This window comes from Crocuta crocuta, unplaced genomic scaffold, assembly GCF_008692635.1.
Source record: "Crocuta crocuta isolate KB4526 unplaced genomic scaffold, BGI_CrCroc_1.0 scaffold914, whole genome shotgun sequence".
Lineage (NCBI taxonomy): Eukaryota > Metazoa > Chordata > Mammalia > Carnivora > Hyaenidae > Crocuta > Crocuta crocuta.
In genome coordinates, this window is record NW_027532448.1 from 487,633 (window position 1) to 506,223 (window position 18,591).

The 18,591-nt window shown below is 40.2% G+C and overlaps 1 protein-coding gene across 2 annotated transcripts in view; it reads right to left on the minus strand.

Annotated features, from left to right (window-relative positions):
• The window catches only part of NCOA7 (nuclear receptor coactivator 7), an 85,576-nt gene that overhangs the window by 11,852 nt on the left and 55,133 nt on the right, over window positions 1-18,591 (minus strand). For both annotated transcript variants that reach the window (XM_077779408.1, XM_077779407.1), the window contains exons 9-11: window positions 14,743-14,890; window positions 6,998-7,123; window positions 5,501-5,653 (exon numbers count right to left, since the gene is read on the minus strand). In XM_077779408.1, coding sequence (XP_077635534.1) covers window positions 5,501-5,653; window positions 6,998-7,123; window positions 14,743-14,890 — 427 coding nt within the window. The remainder of the gene's footprint in view (window positions 1-5,500; window positions 5,654-6,997; window positions 7,124-14,742; window positions 14,891-18,591) is intronic.

Sequence of the window (18,591 nt, forward strand, 5' to 3'; positions counted from 1 at the left end):
ATTTTTTTTACCAACTGTTTTTTTTTTTTTTTTATTTTTTGGTGAGGTCGTATGGGTTCTTTATATATTTTGGATATTAATCCTGTGGTGGATATGTGATTTGCAAATATATTCTCCCGTTCAGTAGGTTTCCTATCCTTTGCTGTGCAGAAACGTTTCAGTTTGATGTCCCATTTGTTCATTTTAGTTTTTATTTATTTAGTTTTATTTCCCTGGTCTTTGGAGTAAGATTCAAAAAAAAGCATCACTAAGATAGATGTCACCAAGTTTACCAACCATGCTTTCTTCTATGAATCTTATGGTTTCAGTTATTATGTCCAAAACTTTAATCCGTTTTGAATTAATTTTTGTATATGATGGAAGACAGTGATTCGATTTCATTCTTTTGCATGTGGCTGTCCAGTTTTCCTGGCATCATTTATTGAAGACATTATCACATTAATTGATTTGCAAATATTGAACCTTCCTTGCATTTCTGGAATAAATCCCATTTGATCATGGTGCATGAGTCTTTTAATGTACTGTTGAATTTGATTTGCTACTATTTTGTTGAGTATTTTACATCTATGTTCATTAATGATAATGGCCTGTAATTTTCTTTTTTTCTCTTTGTCTGGTATTGGTATCAGAATAATACTGGCCTTATAAAATGAGTTTGGAATTGAAACCAATATTGCACTGTGTTAACTAACTAGAATTTAAATAAATAAATAAATAAAAATATAAAAATATAAAATAAAAAATATGATGTAAAATAAAAAATAAAATAATTGAATTTACAAGTGTTACATTCTCTTCAATGTTTTGGAAGAGTCTGAGAAGGATATGTATTAAATCTTTTTTGAATGTTTGATAAAATTCACCATTGCAGCCATCTGGTCCTGGACTTTTGTTTGTTGGGATATTTTTGATTACTGATTCAATCTTCTTACTAATAATCAGTCTGATTAGATTTTCTATTTCTTCATAATTCAGAAGAATTTGTCCATTTCTTCTAGGGTGTTCAGTTTCGTGGCATATAACTGTTCATAGCAGTATCAGTATTCTTTGTATTTCTGTGGTATCAGTTGTTAACGTCTCTTTCATTTCTGATTTTATTTGGGCCCTCTTTTTCTCTGTTGAGTCTAGTTAAAAGTTTGCCAAATTTGTTTCATCTTTTCAAAGAACCAGTTCTTAGTTTCATTGATCTTTTTTTATTCTTTATTTAAAAATTTTTAATTTCACTTATTTCCTCTCTCATCTTTATTATTTCATTCCTTCTACTAACTTTGGGCTTGTTCTTTTTTTTTCCCTAGTTCCTTAGATATAAAGTTAGATTTTTTTGAGATTTTTCTTGTTTCTTCAGACAGGCATATATTGCTACTTCTCTTTCAGAACTGCTTTTGCTGCATCTCATAGATTCTGGCATGCAGTATTTGTTTTCATTTTTCTCTATTTTTTAAATTTGTTCTTTCATTTTTTTCAATGACCTACTGGTAATTCAGTAATTGATTTTTAGTTTCATACCACTGTGTGCAGAGAAGATGCTTGATATAATTTTAGTATTACTGAATTTATTGAGACTTGTTTTGTGGTCCAACATGATCTTTCTTAGAGAATGTTCTGTGTACAAGAGTAGAATGTATGTTCTGCTGGTTTTGGATGGGATGTTCTGTATATGTCTATTGAAAGTCCATCTGGTTTAATGTGTCTTTTAAGGTCAATGTTTTCTTATTGATTTTCTCTCTCTCTCTACACACACACAAAGCACACATACAAACTATTATAGTTTGTTATCTTTCCTTTTTTGTCCTTTAACCTCATACTTGCTTTTGTAAGTACTGCCAGGTCTGGAAGAGGCTAGAGCTAGACTGCTTGTCACATCTGGTGGGGCAAGGGCTGAGGGGATCTCTGCCATGGACAGGGGCCAGGCCAGGGCAAGTGTGCCCACTTTGTCTAGCAGGGCAGCAGTTGTGGTAGATATGCACAGGCTGGGGTGACCATGTGCAAGGGGTCTGACGGTGGCCACAGCGGACAAGTGGATAAGTGCAATGCTGGGGAAAGTCTGTGGTGGACGAGCATAGTGCTAGGGCCAGCCTAAGCGCCGGGTCTGGCAGGGTAGAGGCCAAGCTGGATGAGCACTGGGCCAGCCTGGTGGGATGGGGCTACAGAGGAACATGGGGTAAGCTTGTAGCACTAGCAAGGGAAAATGAGAGTACCAACAATGTCACCCATCATCACCAGGCTGGCAAGGAAGTAGTGTAAAAAACTGGCACCCTCCAGTGCCTGTATCCCCAGAGAGATCTTCATCAGACCCCTGCCCCTCTGGTATACTCTGGTATACAGATCTCCCTCACACGCAGCCCAGGTGCTTCTCAAGCTACTGCCTCTGTGTTGAGATTCAGAGCAAATGAGTCCATGTGTGACTCCTTCAATGGTGGAATTTCCTTTTCCTATAGCCCTTGTGCTCTTCTGGAAATTAGCCTCAGGTTTTGAAAGGCAGTTATTTTGGGGGTCTGCCTTTCTGTTGCAGGTCCCATGGGCTGCCATGCCTAATGTGGGACCTGAACCCCCAGATTCTCAGAGAGGAGCTGCATGTTCTGTGATCTCTCTCCCTCTTGTGGGTCACTAGCAGGGTGGGGTGGGGTCCTAACAAGACTGCTTTTCTGCCCCCCTACCCATCTTGATGTGGCTTTTTTTTCTTCCTGTCCTATGTCATAAAAGATGGGTTCTGCTAGTCTTCAGACCTTTTTCAGAGAGAAATGCTCTACAGTTGTAACCTTGGTGTGTTCAGTGGAGGACGTTAGCAGAGCTCTATGTCTTATGATCCGCCTTTTCTCCTAGAGCTAGGAGGTGGAGGCTCTGGTGGGTGAAGCACAGCCACTGGTCTTGGCTTGCCTCGGCTGGCATGGAATGTCTGCTATAAGAGCTGAGGCAAGGGCTTTATACTCCTATATTCTCCCATGCCTAAGGTAGAGCATCTCCCCTCTGAATAGAGGTTGGGTAGAAGAAGAGAATCCTCTACCTCTAAGCCATACTTGCTTGAAATTTAGCCTCTGAAACAGATTTTGGGGTAGGAGATAAGAAGTGCTGGGGACCTGCCCCTAAAGGGTATATCATAGCCCTTGCATGGGAGCTGGGGGGAGTGGGAGCCCCATCTTCTTGTCCACACAGGAGCTTCCGTCAGCCTGAACTGAGGGCTGGAGGGAAGGAAGCAGGTTGTGGTTCAGATGCCACAGAATCTCATGAGTACTAGCGATTTATTAGATTTTCTTAAATAAATGTTTTTTCACTTACTGTATGCCCTTAGGACAATTTTGAGAGACTTTAAGTAATTATTGTTTTTATCATTTCTACCAGGTATGGTTGTTTCACTGATGACGGATTCTGCAGAACTCCTTATTGCTACCATTCTGCATATGTAATTCTTTGATATTCGAATTTTACATAATTCATTCCCAGACAGATTTACAGGTGTTGTTCTATCATGTTCTCAAACACAGCAAAGCCACATTCTTGCCTTGGGGGTTAATGGGGTGTGGAACGCAGAGTTAGTATCCAGGTGTTTTCAAACACAAGTGCCTCCAGGGTACCAGATTCAAAAAGACTGTACTTCCTGACGAACAGAGGAGCCTTCAGGTACAGGCCTCACATACCTGCTGACAGGAAGCTTGGTGAAATTGTGCTGCATACCTGCTCTGTGCTGCCAACACCTTCCCCAACAAATGTGGTATCTTTTGGTAAATCAGTAGGAGAACTAATCTATACTTATGTTGAGGGTTTGTGTGTGGTGTAAAGCCAGCTAGCCATATCTCATCTAAAACATAGCATCCAACGTCTCAAACATTTCACTGAATCCCTAAGTAACTCCATTTTATACCTTTGTTATGTTTTAAATGTTTTAAAAGTTTATTTCTTTTGAGAGAGAGAAAGAGAGAGAACACTTGCAGGCGAGAAGAAGAGAGAGAGACAGAGACAGAGAGAGAATCCCAAGCAGGCACCACACCACCAGCACAAAGCCTGACATGGAGCCCAAACCCACAAACCACAAGATCATGACCTGAGCCTAAGTCTGACACTTAATGGACTGAGCCACCCAGGTGCCCCAACTTCTGTTATTATTTTAATTTTTAACTTGACTGTACCCACTTGGATCTTGATTAAATAAAATGTCATCAATCAAGCAATAACAACAGTAACAATGATGATAATAAACTACTCCCCACACTTCTCTATCTATAATAACATAACAGTAAAGTCCCAGAAAACACCACAGTTGAGAAAAACGGTGCCTTTAGTACCTTCATCTCTCTGCTAATTTCTCCCAAGACAAATTATGATAGCAAAGATCTATTCCCCTAAAAGGATGCCAATTATATAGCTTCATAGCAAGCTCTCCAGTGCTTAATAGTGCCCCACATGTAACAGGCACCCATACCTTTTCTGAACATATGAATAAATGAAAGGCTGTTGAATAAAACCTCCTTCAATGCCAGAAAGAGAAAAGAATGACATCTACATCTTACAAATGTAAAGGAATTTCTTCTTGATAGAACACAGACCAAACTGAAGTGAATAAATAGCAGACAAGATGTCTTCCTTTGGCAGAGCAAATGCCTGATGGGGTAGTATATGAAAGAAACCTGCACACATTCCACTCATACCCCAAGGTGACAGAAAGAAGCACTAGTGAAGGTACATAAGGTAATATCTTGAATTCACCTCTGCCCCCGAGACCCACTACAGCACAGGTGAAAGGGCAGTGTGCAATGGAACAGAGCATTCTTTGCTATTTCATAGCAGTCGGGTCCCTAAGGTACAACACACCATGGCCCTGAATGGCTCTCCATCTCAGCAACCATGCTGGCATGCTTTGTGGGTACTACCTCAACTTGCTGGAAAGAGTCCTGGTATGGCACTAGAACATTCTATAACTATCTCCCAATCCAAAACTTACTTTTCTCCAACTTTTCCAGTTTTAGGTTGTGGAATATCAACATTGCTTCCTACAGTATGGTGAGCACAGGAAAAAAAATTCCTTAGAATGACTGTATTTGGAGATTCGCTTCATTTTCCTTTTTAGAGATGCATTCTGAAGTATGTAGGGGTGAAATGACATAATAATTGGGATGTACTTCAAAATACTTCAGTGAAGGAAAACCAACAAAGAAAGACAGATGAAGCATATGGGGCAAAATCGTGCTGACTGTAAAATCTGGTTGATGGGGAATTCTTGTAATGGTCTCTCTACTGTTGGGTAAGTTTGAAAAATCTTCATCAAAAAAAAAAATGTTTTCTATGAGGAGTGCCTGGGTGGCTCAGTTGGTTAGTCATCTGACTCTTGATTTTGGCTCAGGTCATGACCTTGTGGCTCATGGATTTGAGCCCCACATCAGGCCCTGTACTGGCAGTGCAAAGCCTGCTTAAGATTCTCTCTCTCTGCCCTTCCCTCTCTCTCTCTCTCTCTCAAAATAAATAAACTAATTAAAAAATTTTTTTCTACAAAAGTAACAAGCCTCACCTGGTTATCCATATCTTTGATGACCAACAGGACAGGACTGTCTAGTGACGCTGACTTCCGATAGAGAGTTTTCAAACTGGTCCCATGCTCTAATGTGCTATATGCAAGTCTCCATGGGTACCCTTGTACCCTTGCTGGAAGGCGTCGGGCCAGCTGCAAATCCAAAGATGGAGGTGTAAATATACAGTTTGCCCACAAATCCCTCATAAGCATGTAGCACAAAGCAAGCACCTGAGGCTCAAACTCAAAATCACACTTACTCACATGTTGTTCATCTTTACTCTGGAAAATATTTGTCACTATAAACCAAGAAAGAAAAGGGAGAATCACTGCTTGATGGTGTTGACCTTGGCAGGGATGCCAGCCAGAGCACACACTCCCTTTCAGGGCCATGAATGAGGGATCACTATGCAACTATGCATTTGAAGATACAGCACCCAGAATGTAATGAGTTAGACACATGCTCTCCCTTTTACACTTCAACCTGACCTTCAGCAAACAGTTCATGGTTCTCTGATTGTTTTTTCTTAGTGTTCACAGGCTCACAACTGCTACTGACAATGGTAGCTTCCCACAGAAGTGAGAACAAGAAAACACAGGTATTTTATGCTAGTAGTCAAATAAATGTAGTCTGTCCTCATCTTGCTTGTATCTTTCACCTACATTAACATTTAGCTTAAACCTGGGTGTCATAAATACCAATAATGCACATCTCTTCAAAAATACTAACAAAAGAGGCCATGAAGTAAGGAAGTTTTCAGAATGCTCAACATCGCTTCTACTATAAGCATGAACTCCATCTCCATAACTGCTTGCTCAAGTCTCCTGGCTTTCCTGAGCATTCACAGGCTCATTTGCAAATTGAGAGTTAAACTCGATTCTTTAATATCTCTGAAATTCAGGTTTGTGAGTTGGCTAACGGGAGAAATACAAGAGGCCCCTTACTCAAGGTCAAATTTGGCACATTATAGTATTTCATAAAATTGAAGTAACAGATTTTCAGAAAATATACAGTGAACAAAGAAAATTACAGAAAAAGGAAAATTATTCCTAGTGGTGGGTAGTTTTCATAAAGCTAGTAAAGTGTATGTACTATATGACTTTTATTGAGCCCAGTAAATTAAAAAACCATTAGAACTCTATAATAATCAGTAGGATAAATTTAAATCCACTCATAAGTGTTATTAGGAATATGCACAAGACTATGGTAAGACAACTTAAAAACTGTTTTGAAGACATGAAAGGGCCTTTTCATTCAGGTTTAGGAGATGGATGTAGTTTCTGGCCAAGTCCCCATACCCGCAAGAAGGTGACACGAAGTGCAAACGTAACCTCTCTGAAGCAGAGAAAGGACGCGGATATTGGTTAGGCTGCTGGTATTCTTTCGTTAAAACCTGACCCTTCCTTCACCCCCAGTGAGAGGAGCAAACATGGGGATGGAAAATGCCTTTTTAAGGCCTGGAAGCCCCCTGCCCGAAGTCCCAGGGGAGAGCCCACCTGCTCGATGTGCATGTTCTCTAGGAGCGCGCTGTGGGGCTGCAGGATTGGCAGAGCCAACTCGTCATCGTCTTCATAGTAACTGCAGGTGCTCTTCCTGCGCTTTGCCTCCTCAACGGTGATGATCTGGAATGGAGAAGACAAGCCCAAAAAACCTGGTATGTTTGCTTTTCCTTCACCTGCTAAAATCGGTCTCAGGTACACAGTTGCCTAGAACAGGTGAAGTTTTAGCAAGAAGACATAAATTGAACCAGGGCTTTGGGAAAAGGGCTAATTTCAACTTCAGTTTCTGAATAAATGCAGAATTTAACACAGTACAGCTGAGACACTTAATACATACAAATTAAAGTCCCCCCTTTCTCTGACCCTCCCCTTCTCATGGTGTCTCTCTCTCAGAAATAAATAAAACATTAAGAAAAAATTTTAAAAAAAGGAGGGGGCACCTGGGTGGCTCCATTGGTTGAACGTCTGACTTCGGCTCAGGTCATGATCTCATGGTTCATGGGTTCAAGCCCTGCATCGGGCTCTGTGCTGACAGCCAGCTCAGAGCCTGTAGCCTGTTTCAGATGCTGTGTCCCCCTCTCTCTCTGACCCTCCCCTGCTCCTGCTCTCTCTCTCTCTCAGAGAGAAATAAATATTAAAAAATATTTTTTTAAATAATAAAGTCATAAGGTTTCCACTTTTACTACTGCTGCCAAATGCTCACTGGGGGTGTATTATTATGCATAACTCTACAGGTGACATACCCTTCAATGCATTAAATTATTCTCCTTTAGCCTGCATCTAAATATGGATTGTTAAGGGACTAATCAGTAATCATTCTGTAAGTCTTCTATAAATAGGGAAAAACTGGTAAGTAAGATAAGGATAGTTCTTAAGTCAAGACTCCTAATGTTTTCTCTCAGGGCTGTGGCCCATAGCAACAAACCCTGATAGAAATAACAAATGGTAACATCTACTAGAAGCCACAATAGAAAGAGACACAAAGCTAAATTTAGTCTAAATTACAATTAGGTTAGAATTCTTTATGTACAATTCAGAAGCTATCAAAATAGTTTTTCCTTCAAAACTGAGAAACAGGATTTTCTTAGTTAAGCATAAACTATGCTCATGAAAAACCAATGTCAATTTCAATTTAAAATATATTTTTGGGGGCGCTTGGGTGGTTCAGTCGGTTAAGCATCTGACTCTTGATTTAGGCTCAGGTCATGATCTCAGGAGCTCCTGTGCTGACTGTGCAGAGCCTGCTTGGGATTCTCTCTCTGCTCCCTCCCCTGCTCACAATTGTGATCTCTCTCTCTCTCAAAATAAATAAACTTAAAAAAAATTTAAATCTATTTTTGCCCCTCCTAATGTCTGGATAAATCACTAAATTATTTTGAAATTGAATGATACAGATATGGTAATTAATTCAACAGAATACCTGGGTACTAAATTCAGTGACTTTTGCTTCATAGAGAAAAAAACACTTAAGTTACATGTAGTGAACGTTGTCAGATAATGCACTACTCAATTTCCAATACGCACAGTGATAGATATAAAGTACCTGCCACTGTCTGAGCCAGATTTATAGGTAAGGAAATAAGCTAATACATTTTACTATCTTCTCATGGGAGATTTACTTAAAACACTGTCAAAGAATCACAAATCCAGCATTTTAAATGTATTAAATAAAGCACATGTTTTTAGTGAACTCCACGTTGAACACAGGTACAAAGAGGGCTGTGGAATGAAAAAAAATAAAATAGGGATTTTTTTTTTTTTTTTAGTCCAAAGAGAAGGGGCAAACCACATCATATCCATCTCCCAAACATTCGTTTGAAATGTCAGCACAGTTCTTTCTCATTAGAAAGCATTTGAAAACATACTGAGTGGCAGATCGGTGAGGATTCCCTGGCATCTATTAGCTCTCAGGGACTCCTACATACCTTCACAAAAGGCTCTTGGTCCGGTCTCGCACAATAGAAAATCTGAATGTCCAAGGGCAACCTTCGGTCTCGCATGGTGACGGGGAGAACTGTCCGCTTGCTCTCTACCGAGGAACAAACAGCTTTTTTCTCTGCCTTCACACCACTGTTGCTTATGGCCACGCTGAGCTACAACTGTTTTTGCAGTATCTAGTTTCCTGCATGATTGAGTTTCTGTTTCCCTTAGGAGAGGGCTCAACATTTCTACAGGAACACACCCAAATTAGGATTTACGGCAAACACACTTCCTGTCAGGCATTGCTGTGAGGCTGTAAAATGACACTTTCACCTTTGAAACGGTAGTTTCCTAACTGCAACAAAACTCCATTGTTTTTTTTTTTCTTCTTCTTCTTACACTTTTCTTCCTTTTAGTCCTCTGGCTAAGCTAGCTCTTCTGACCCTGTCTTTTCAGAGTTTTTTTTTTCCCCCAGGGCCTTCTCTAAAAGCTAAATTTCCATTTTAAAGTTTATATATGTTCTCCAACATAGGTTTGAATTTCAAAGGAGCCTTTACCCAAGGAGGTTTATTACGCTTCCAACAAGGGCATTTCACTTCAATGCCACATCATGTTTGTTGGATATGAGGACCTTAAAAGAATGAAGAATGATTTATCTGAAGCTGAGAAAAACATTACTTTATATTCAGTGTTTCAAAAGAGCTGGCAAAGGAACATCTACCTCCTTACCTTTTAGAGTACTCATCTTAATGACAAGCATGATGAGTTCCCTTCTACTTCCCAGATCAGATGGCAGGGAGTTGGGAAAAAATGTAGATCACCACTGCCTCAATTTTCAATGATCATTCTGTGACTCTTCCAGATCCCAAAAGGTCTTTTGGTTTTGAGTACTACTGAGCACACCAGAGTGCTATTGCATAGCTCAAGCTGGGGTCAGTTCTCAGGAGAACTCTGACAGACACTCCATGACCAGACCCAGGTCAGCTGGAGCTTATTTTCAACACAAGCACCAGGACACAACTTGGGGCAGAATCACTCGGATTTTGTGCCAGTGAGACAGCATGCTCTTCAGTCCCTGGCACTTCAGAACAGCTAGCATTTACTGATCTCTCTCTTAATGACGGCAAGTGCCAGGTACTTGGCCAGACTTGGGGACACAAAGCAGTCCAGTCTCAAGTGGGTGAAGAGACAGGAGAGAGACGTTTATAAATAATAAGAACATTATTTATAACATGCCACTCCATGTAATACAAATGCTAATAGTAGCAACTCTAGGTGGGGCCACCTAGAGAGTTCAGAGATGGCTTATTCACAGAGCTGATGGGGCTTCAGTTTGAGTGTAGTGGGTTGGGGTGCGGGGAGACGTCGGGGTGGGGGATACAGGAGAAAAACAGATGTGTTTCTTCTAGATTCACTATAGCTTGGGCATAGAAAGGAAGAGAAGTAGAGATGAAGCTGGAGAGGGACAGAAGTGGAGAAAATAAAGAATCTTAATGCCATGAAGAAGCTGAAAACTTATCCTAGGCGTCACTGCTTCTAAAACCTGGCTATTCTTCAAAATCTAGGAGCCTTAAAAAACACAGATTCTGACATTCCTCTCCCAGACCTAAATTTCTGTCTCTAGTAGTAAAGGGCTAAGCATCAGTTAAAAAAACCAAATTACCAACTGGTGGTTCTGATGACTGGCCGGGTGGGTAATAACTGTAGGCAATGGAGAGTCCCTGAGTGTTTGAAATATGGAAGTAAATGACCACATGTGTTACTGAAACAAGTTAAATAGATCGCACAGAACATATATAGGACCTTTAAATAGATGAAGGAAACATCAGATATCATTAAGTAGTGGTAGAAAAAATTGACTATTATAAATATTACCTATCATGTTTCAATAAATCAACTGCAGATTGAGTGAGGTTTAAATGGATATTCCAAGGCCATCCATACCTAAAAACACTACAGGGGAAAACAAAAACAAAAATAAAACCAGAAGAGCCTTTCCCCTGCTCACACACATGCTTTTGTGCATGTGGGTTATCTCTTTCTCCAGAAAAAATAGAGGAGAGGGGCACCGGGGTGGCTCAGTCCATTGAGCGACTGACTTGAGCTCAGGTCACAATATCACAGTTTGTGAGATTGAGCCCTGCATCCGGCTTGCTGCTGTCAGCACAGAGTCTGCTTCAGATACTCTGTCTCCCTCTCTCTGCCCTTCCCCTGCTCTTCTTCTCTCTCAAAAACAAATATTAAAAAAGATAGAGGAGTCAAAATATATCATTTAATTATAAAGAGCTCAGTATGATGAAACTATGAAGATTCTTTTAGGAATATGAGTAAAGGAAATGGGTGGGAATCACACACACACACACACACACACACACACACACACACAACCAGAAATAGCATATATAGCATACACACACATACACACATTTTTTCATTTATTCTATCCTCAATCAAGGAAATAAAATATATCATTTTTCTGATTCCAAATTAGCAGAATTTTGGGGGAAATAAGAGTACTTATCCTTGCTGCTGGAATTAATACAGCAAGAGAAGTATTCCTCACAATGCTGGCAAGTTGTCATATATAATAAAATAGAATCCTTTAAATATTAATATTCTTGTATCAACTAATATCACTGCTAGGAAACTAAGGGAACAGTAATAAGGGTTGCAGATCATCTCATCCTTGTGAAAAACTTGAACCAATACAATGATTCCTAAAAGTGGGGAATGGTTAAATAAATTATAATTGAGATTTTAAATGTCATGCAACCTTAAAATGAGGCTTAAAAATCTTTAAGATGATACAATTCTTACAAGATGTTAGGTGGAAAAACTGATACAAAACTACACATAAAAGATGACTGCCTTTTGCAAAACTAAAAAGTAGGATTCCCTACCCTCCAACCCCTAGAAAATGTCCTAAAATAAAAGAGCAAAAAAAAAAAAAAAGAATTGAATAAAATGCACAAAAATGTTAAGGGTGGTCACATATTTTTAAATGTGCTGCATTGTAGTTTTCTGTAGTTTCCAAATTTCCTACAATAAGCAGGTGTTACAGAAAATTAGGACATAAAACTTACTTACAGGGTCTGTGTATAGGAGGACAGCCTGGTGACTGGGTTGGGACTGGAGGTGCCCTTGGGAGTCCATGGGAAGGGTGCAGACAGGCTGATGGGACAGGTTTGGTGGAGGGAAGCAGAGGCCTCTGTACCATGTAAGATCACAATCAATAAAACTCTGACGAGCTATGATGAAGGGAAAGAATCTAGGATGATATCTAGGTTTCTAGCTTGGGCCACCACCAACTGAGAAGGGAATACGTGAGAAGAAGCAAGTGTGGGGGCAAGATGTGTTGTTTTGGACACGCTGAGGATCAGACACCTGCTAGCTTCTGGGGAGTAAAGGTCTTCTTCCCAAAGGAGGAGCAATGCTGTTGCCACGGGTTGGCTTGAACGTAATGCTAGTAGGCGGGGTCTGCTCCTGCATGCGAGGGAGCGTGGCAAACATTCTTCTGCTCATTGCACTTTTGGACTCTCTCTGCCATGTGGCCAGAAAACAGGGAAAAGGAAGCCTGACCAGTCTAGCCACTTCTCTCTCCAGTTATCAGCATGAGTATTAGCATAAGCATGAGGAGCTCGGAATAGGCCAACCAATTTCTTCCTCTTTCTCTATCCCTTCTTTCTTTTCTTCTTCCACTACAGATCTAGAGTACTTTCTTAGAGGGATTTGCCCTCTCTCTTTCTCCTCAGTGGCTCAGTCTGAGAAGGCCTGGGGACACTGCCCAGGCCCACACTAGATCTTGAAGCAGACCTTTCTCTCCCTACGTGCCTCTTTAGCTTCTTTCCCTCTAGTACTGGTAGGTGCGGCCTCTCCTCTCATTGGGGTACTGGGATTGTCAAGAGCTGATATTCAAGGATGGGATTAGTGGAGAGAGGCAGAACAGTCCTTCAAGGGGGACTGTTCCTGCTCAAGATACTCAGGCCTCATCAGGCAAAGATTACACCCCCCTTCCCCCACAACCATGCAATCTAAATCTTCTCTCTGGAACTCCGTATTGGAGCAAGAGGCGACAGCCTCAGTAAGAAAGTGGACATTTCAGGGGCACCTGGGTGGCTCAGTCAGTGGAGCTTCCTATCCTTGGTTTAGGCTAAGGTCACAATCTCACAACTTTGCCAAGTTTGAGCTCCATGTTGAGCTCTGTACTGACAGTGCAGAGCCTGCTTGGGAGTCTGTCAGTCTGTCTGTCTGTCTCTCTCTCTCCCCCTCTCCCTCCATCTCCCTCTCCTTCTGCTCATCCCCCACTCGTGTAGTCTCTCTCTCAAAAATAAATTTTAAAAAAATGGAAATGTACATTTCCTGGCTTTGCTTCCTTTGTGCACATATCTTATGAGGGCCTCTTAGACACAGCTGATTAGATGATAACAGAACTTGATATTCTTAGGCACCTTGGCCAGAATACCAATATCACACCACCTCGGCCTCATGGGCTCTTGCAGCTGTGCCTGGGAGGCAGCTATGAACTCTAGAGGAGCAGCTCGGGAGAAAGAGGTATATGTACAGGCAGATGTAGGAGGGACCTCATCTATACTCAGAACTACAACTTTGCCACTGATTGCCAAATCATATCTTCAGATATTTCTCCTAAGTTTTATTCTGTCTCTTGGACAGATTAGTAGATTTTCTACTAAATCTAATACTCTTGCTATGCTCCTATCTCAGTGAAGGGCAGGTACCACTACCCCTTCAGTTCTCACTCTAACAACCAAGAGATCAATCTCTGTATCTTCCTCAATGTCCACATATGATGCTGATTACTCATAAAATCCTGTGTATTCCACTTTCTAATTATCTTTCAAAAGCACTCAATTTTCTCCATCCCCACTGCCACTCCTGCAGCAACCACTATCTCTCAGCACTGATGCCTGCAAGGGCCTCCTAATGTGTCTTTGAACCTCAAGTGTTGTCCAACTCCTCCATCTCTTGAACATCTGGCAGAAAAGAGAGCTCTCTGAAATGCATGCGTGTATACTTCTCCAGACTCAAAACTGTTCAGTGCCTTCCCACTGCCTTTGGGAAGACAGACATGGTTCGCAGGTCCTTTGTGATGTGCCTTTGCTTCCTTTTCCTGCTTCATTTCTTGCCCCTCCTACAGCTTTGCACCCTATGGTCCAGCCACAGTGAACCTGTTAGTTTATCAAATGTCCCAAACTCTGTTTCTCCCTCAGTCATTCCTCTGCACAGACTTTCATCTCTGGCCAGAACATGGCCCATGGCCCATTCTACCCCAACTACCTGAACTACCCCTTCTGATCTTTGTTCAGATAACTCTGGGCAGCTTTCCCTAACCCCCTGGCTCCATTCAGGTGCCTGGCCCCATGCTCCTACAGCACTTGGCACTTTCCCTATAATGGCAATTATCTCATTATATTGTAATGATTCATCTGTACTCCTTGATGCTAAATTCTACTTCTCTCATCCATTGTGCCACTGGGAAGGGCTTGGTAAGTGCTCAGAAAAATTATGAAGGACTTTTCAGACCACATTAAGGAGCCTGAATTTCATCCTGTACATAAAGGGGGCCCATTAGCAGTTTTTAAAAAGGAAAGTGAAATGGCCCAGCAGCAGTAGTAGTGGTGGTGTTTATCTGACACATACAACTAGCTCAAGTAGAGGAATAAGGTTATTTCCCTCTATAATTTCAAAAGCGCACAGGAAATCTAACTTCTTGCCAGCCAAGAAGTTCTTGGTATTTGGACGCAAGAAATTTTTGATTGGATACTATAATGGCCACAACAGTCTAGCCCCTTTTGAGTGCTCACCTCCCAGCTCTTGGTGGTTGGTTCACTGAAGAAGTTGTCGATCATGTTCAGTTCTTCCTTTTCCACCACCACAAAGCCTTGTTCTTTGGCATCTTTCCCATAGACGTCAGGAGACCACTGAACAAAGAACGTGTACAAGTGATCCACCCTGAAAAACACGTTCGTCATAGGAGTTAACACCAAATCCACTTTCCTGGCAGGCACAAGTAGGAACTTGGGCACTTGCAACCATCCTTTTCCTGCCTGGCAAATCCATTTTGCTAACTGGGAAATTTCCCACTGTGACGATGACCTCCATGAGTGCATTCCAAATTTGGAAAATAAGTCAACTAGTGAAAGTAGAAGTCTACAGACACTGAGAACCTGTCTTTCAATCTGAGGAAAAGATCAAGAGACGAGACATAAAATTGAAAAACACAATGAAATATTTACACCAAATATTATCTCCTCGTTAGGTCTTCATTTATTGGACACTTGTATTCAATGGAAAAAAATGATCTGAACTTTTAACACAAAAGATAAACAATACTTCAGTGGGTTTTTATGTAGGTGAAGCACTGTTATAATTTTAACAAAAACACCTTTAATAGCTATGAAGTAAATACTAATTGTTGTTTTGATATTAGAAAGAGACCTAATTTATTGACATGGGAATGTGGCTGGCTTCCTATTTCTCTGTTCTCTTATACATATTTAACACCTGGAGGTACTGTAGCATCTAACCAAACTTCATCAATAGAGAGATGGCTAATTCCTAAGCATAGAATAAGAACTCTGGTCCCAGCACCTGCAATATCGCCCCAGGTATGAGAATCACAGGCTCTCTAACCTTCGATTCTACTCCTGCAGCCATCACAGTGGGCAAAGTGAGCAACAGGTAGGATCTGATGATTCTTAAAGTCTTTTCTAATTACAAAATGGGAATTCCAATGTAAGCCTATTGTCTGGGGCAAAATTAACTTATTGCTAATTTTTAAAAAGTGAAATTATGTAAAAATATTATAACAATATTGCTATAGCTTGAATGTTTGTATCTCTCCTAAATTTGTAATGTTGAAATGTGATGGTATTTAGATGCAGGACCTTTGGGAAGTGTTTAGGTCATGAGCTCTCATAATTGGGATTAGTGCCTTTATAAAAAGAGGCCCCATTTCACCATGTGATACAGTGAAAGGATAATTGTCTATGAACAGGGAAGTGGGCCTTTGCCAGACAAATCTGCCAGCACCTTGATCTTGGACTTCCCAAGATCTTCCCTTTAGAACTATGAGGAATACCTTTCTGTCATGTATAAGCCACCCAGTCTTATGGCATTCTGGTAAAGCAGCACAAATGGACTAAGACAAATATTAACAGAACTAAAACAAAAAAAGAAAGGACCCCCACAATTCTGAAATCCCAATGGACCAAAAGTTTTTTAGGGTTCTGTATTCCTATCTGTTCTTGTCCATGTGTATATAGTAGTTTTCCTTTCATTGTCATATCAGGACCAACATATAATTGTTTGCTATATGTAACATTCAATCATGCACATCTGCCATGTTGCTAGTCTTTGTCCGGATTCATATGCGCTCATTTCATGAAAGTATTAAGTCATAAATAGTCTGAATTTCTGCATCATCAGGATATTTAGCTTCTTCCCATTTCTTCAGTTGTACAAACATTACAGTGAACAACCTCAGGATCTATGCCTTTCACCTTCTTTTGAATTATTTCCTCAAGGTGAGTTCCAGAAACAGGATTACTGAGCTAAAGGGCATGATTTTATATCTTGTGATTCATCCTGCCGGGTGGTTTTTAAAAGGCTCACTAGTTTACTCTTGACACCAGCAGTTTAGTTTGCATTAAAGTTACATACTCATCTTACTTGTTACTCTTTTTTTTTAAAAAAGAGTTTCATACATATTTAAGTTTACCTGATGCACTTGGCATTTCTCTGAGTGTTGGTGCACTGAACAATTTTCAAAGGTTTTCTTCCTGGCTACAGCTTTTCCTTCATGAATTAGCTCTTTGTGGCTTAGGAGTCAGTGTTTTCCTTTTCAGTTTGTGGGAACTTTTACAGAATCAAACTTTTACCACTATCAAATGTGTTTCAAAGCTGTTGTTTCCCTTTTAATTTAAATTTTTTATTATTTTTATTAAAAAAAATTTTTTTACGTTTATGTTTTAGAGACACAGAGAGACAGAGCATGAGTTGGGGAGGGGCAGAAAGATAGGGAAACACAAAATCTGAAGCAGGCTCCAGGCTCTGAGCTGTCAGCACAGAGCCCAACACAGGGCTGGAACTCACGAACCGTAAGATCATGACCTGAGCCAAAGTCAGATATTTAACTGACTGAGCCACCCAGGTGCCCTTGTTGTTTCCCTTTTTATATTAATCATATCTTTCCTTTGATAATACAGGATTATCAATTTTCATATACTTTAAAAGCATATTTCCTTTGAGATTTCTCCTATTCCTTCTAAGCATGGAGAGTTGGCACCCAAGACAAGGTGTGTATCCGTGTGTGTGATATGCTATCATTTCCATTAAAAAAAAACCCAGATATAGATATAATTTTACATGGATGTGATGGTTAATCGTTTATAACATCAACTTGGCCATTTTAGGCCACTAGTCTAGATGTTACTGTGAAGGTGTTTTTTAGATGTGATTAGCATTTAAATCAGACTTTCAGTAAAGCAGATTACCCTCCATAATGTGAATGGGCCTCATGCAATCAGTTGAAGGCCTAATGAGAAAAAGTTTGAGGACCCCTGAGCAAGAAGGAGTTCTGTCTCTAAACAGCCTTCAGACCTGAGACTACAATATCAAATTCTTCCTGCGTCTTCAGCCTGTCAGCCTCCCCTGGCAGATTTCAGACTTGCCAGCTCCCACAACCACGTAAGCCAATTCCTTCAGACAAATCCTTCTCTCTAGATTTATATATACATATCCTTTTAGCTCTGTTTCTCTGGAACTCCTGGACTAGTACAATGGACTATTATGAAAGAGTATATAAGAAACCAATTGAAATGGGTTACTTCTGGGGAATGGGATGTGGTGGGAGAAAGATATTTTACATCATATATACCTTTAAGTTACTTTAATTTTTGGAATAGGCAGGACATTTTTCTGATATTAGCATCAAAACTATATTTTAAAAAGCAAATAATGAAAAGTTTCCTTCTCACTCACATCCCTGTCTAACAAATTCTGTGCCCACTCTTTTCCCTTATAAGTGACCACTCATTTCATTTCCTGCATAGTTTCGTAATGTTATAAAGATACACATAAATATATTTTCTTTTTGTCTTCCATTTCTACAAAAGACAGCCTTATTTTCTATCTTGCTTTCTTCATTTAACAATATATTATAGTCTCTTTCCACATCAATATATAGATGGCTTCCTCATTCGTTCTTTCATAGGGACACAGTACTTTGCTCTGTGGATTAACCAGAGTTTATGTAATCATCCTCTATAGATGGACCCTTGAGTGGTTTCCAAGACTGTGTTGTTACAAATAGTGTTGTGACAAATAACCTCGCATGTGAGTCACTTCGTGTGTGTACAGGTATAGCTGTAGGATATATTCCCAGAAGTGGGACTGTGTTGTCAGAGGAGCAATTCCTTCTAACCTTGCTACTAAAAACCATGTTGACCTTTCTAGGAATGANTTGTTGTTTCCCTTTTTATATTAATCATATCTTTCCTTTGATAATACAGGATTATCAATTTTCATATACTTTAAAAGCATATTTCCTTTGAGATTTCTCCTATTCCTTCTAAGCATGGAGAGTTGGCACCCAAGACAAGGTGTGTATCCGTGTGTGTGATATGCTATCATTTCCATTAAAAAAAAACCCA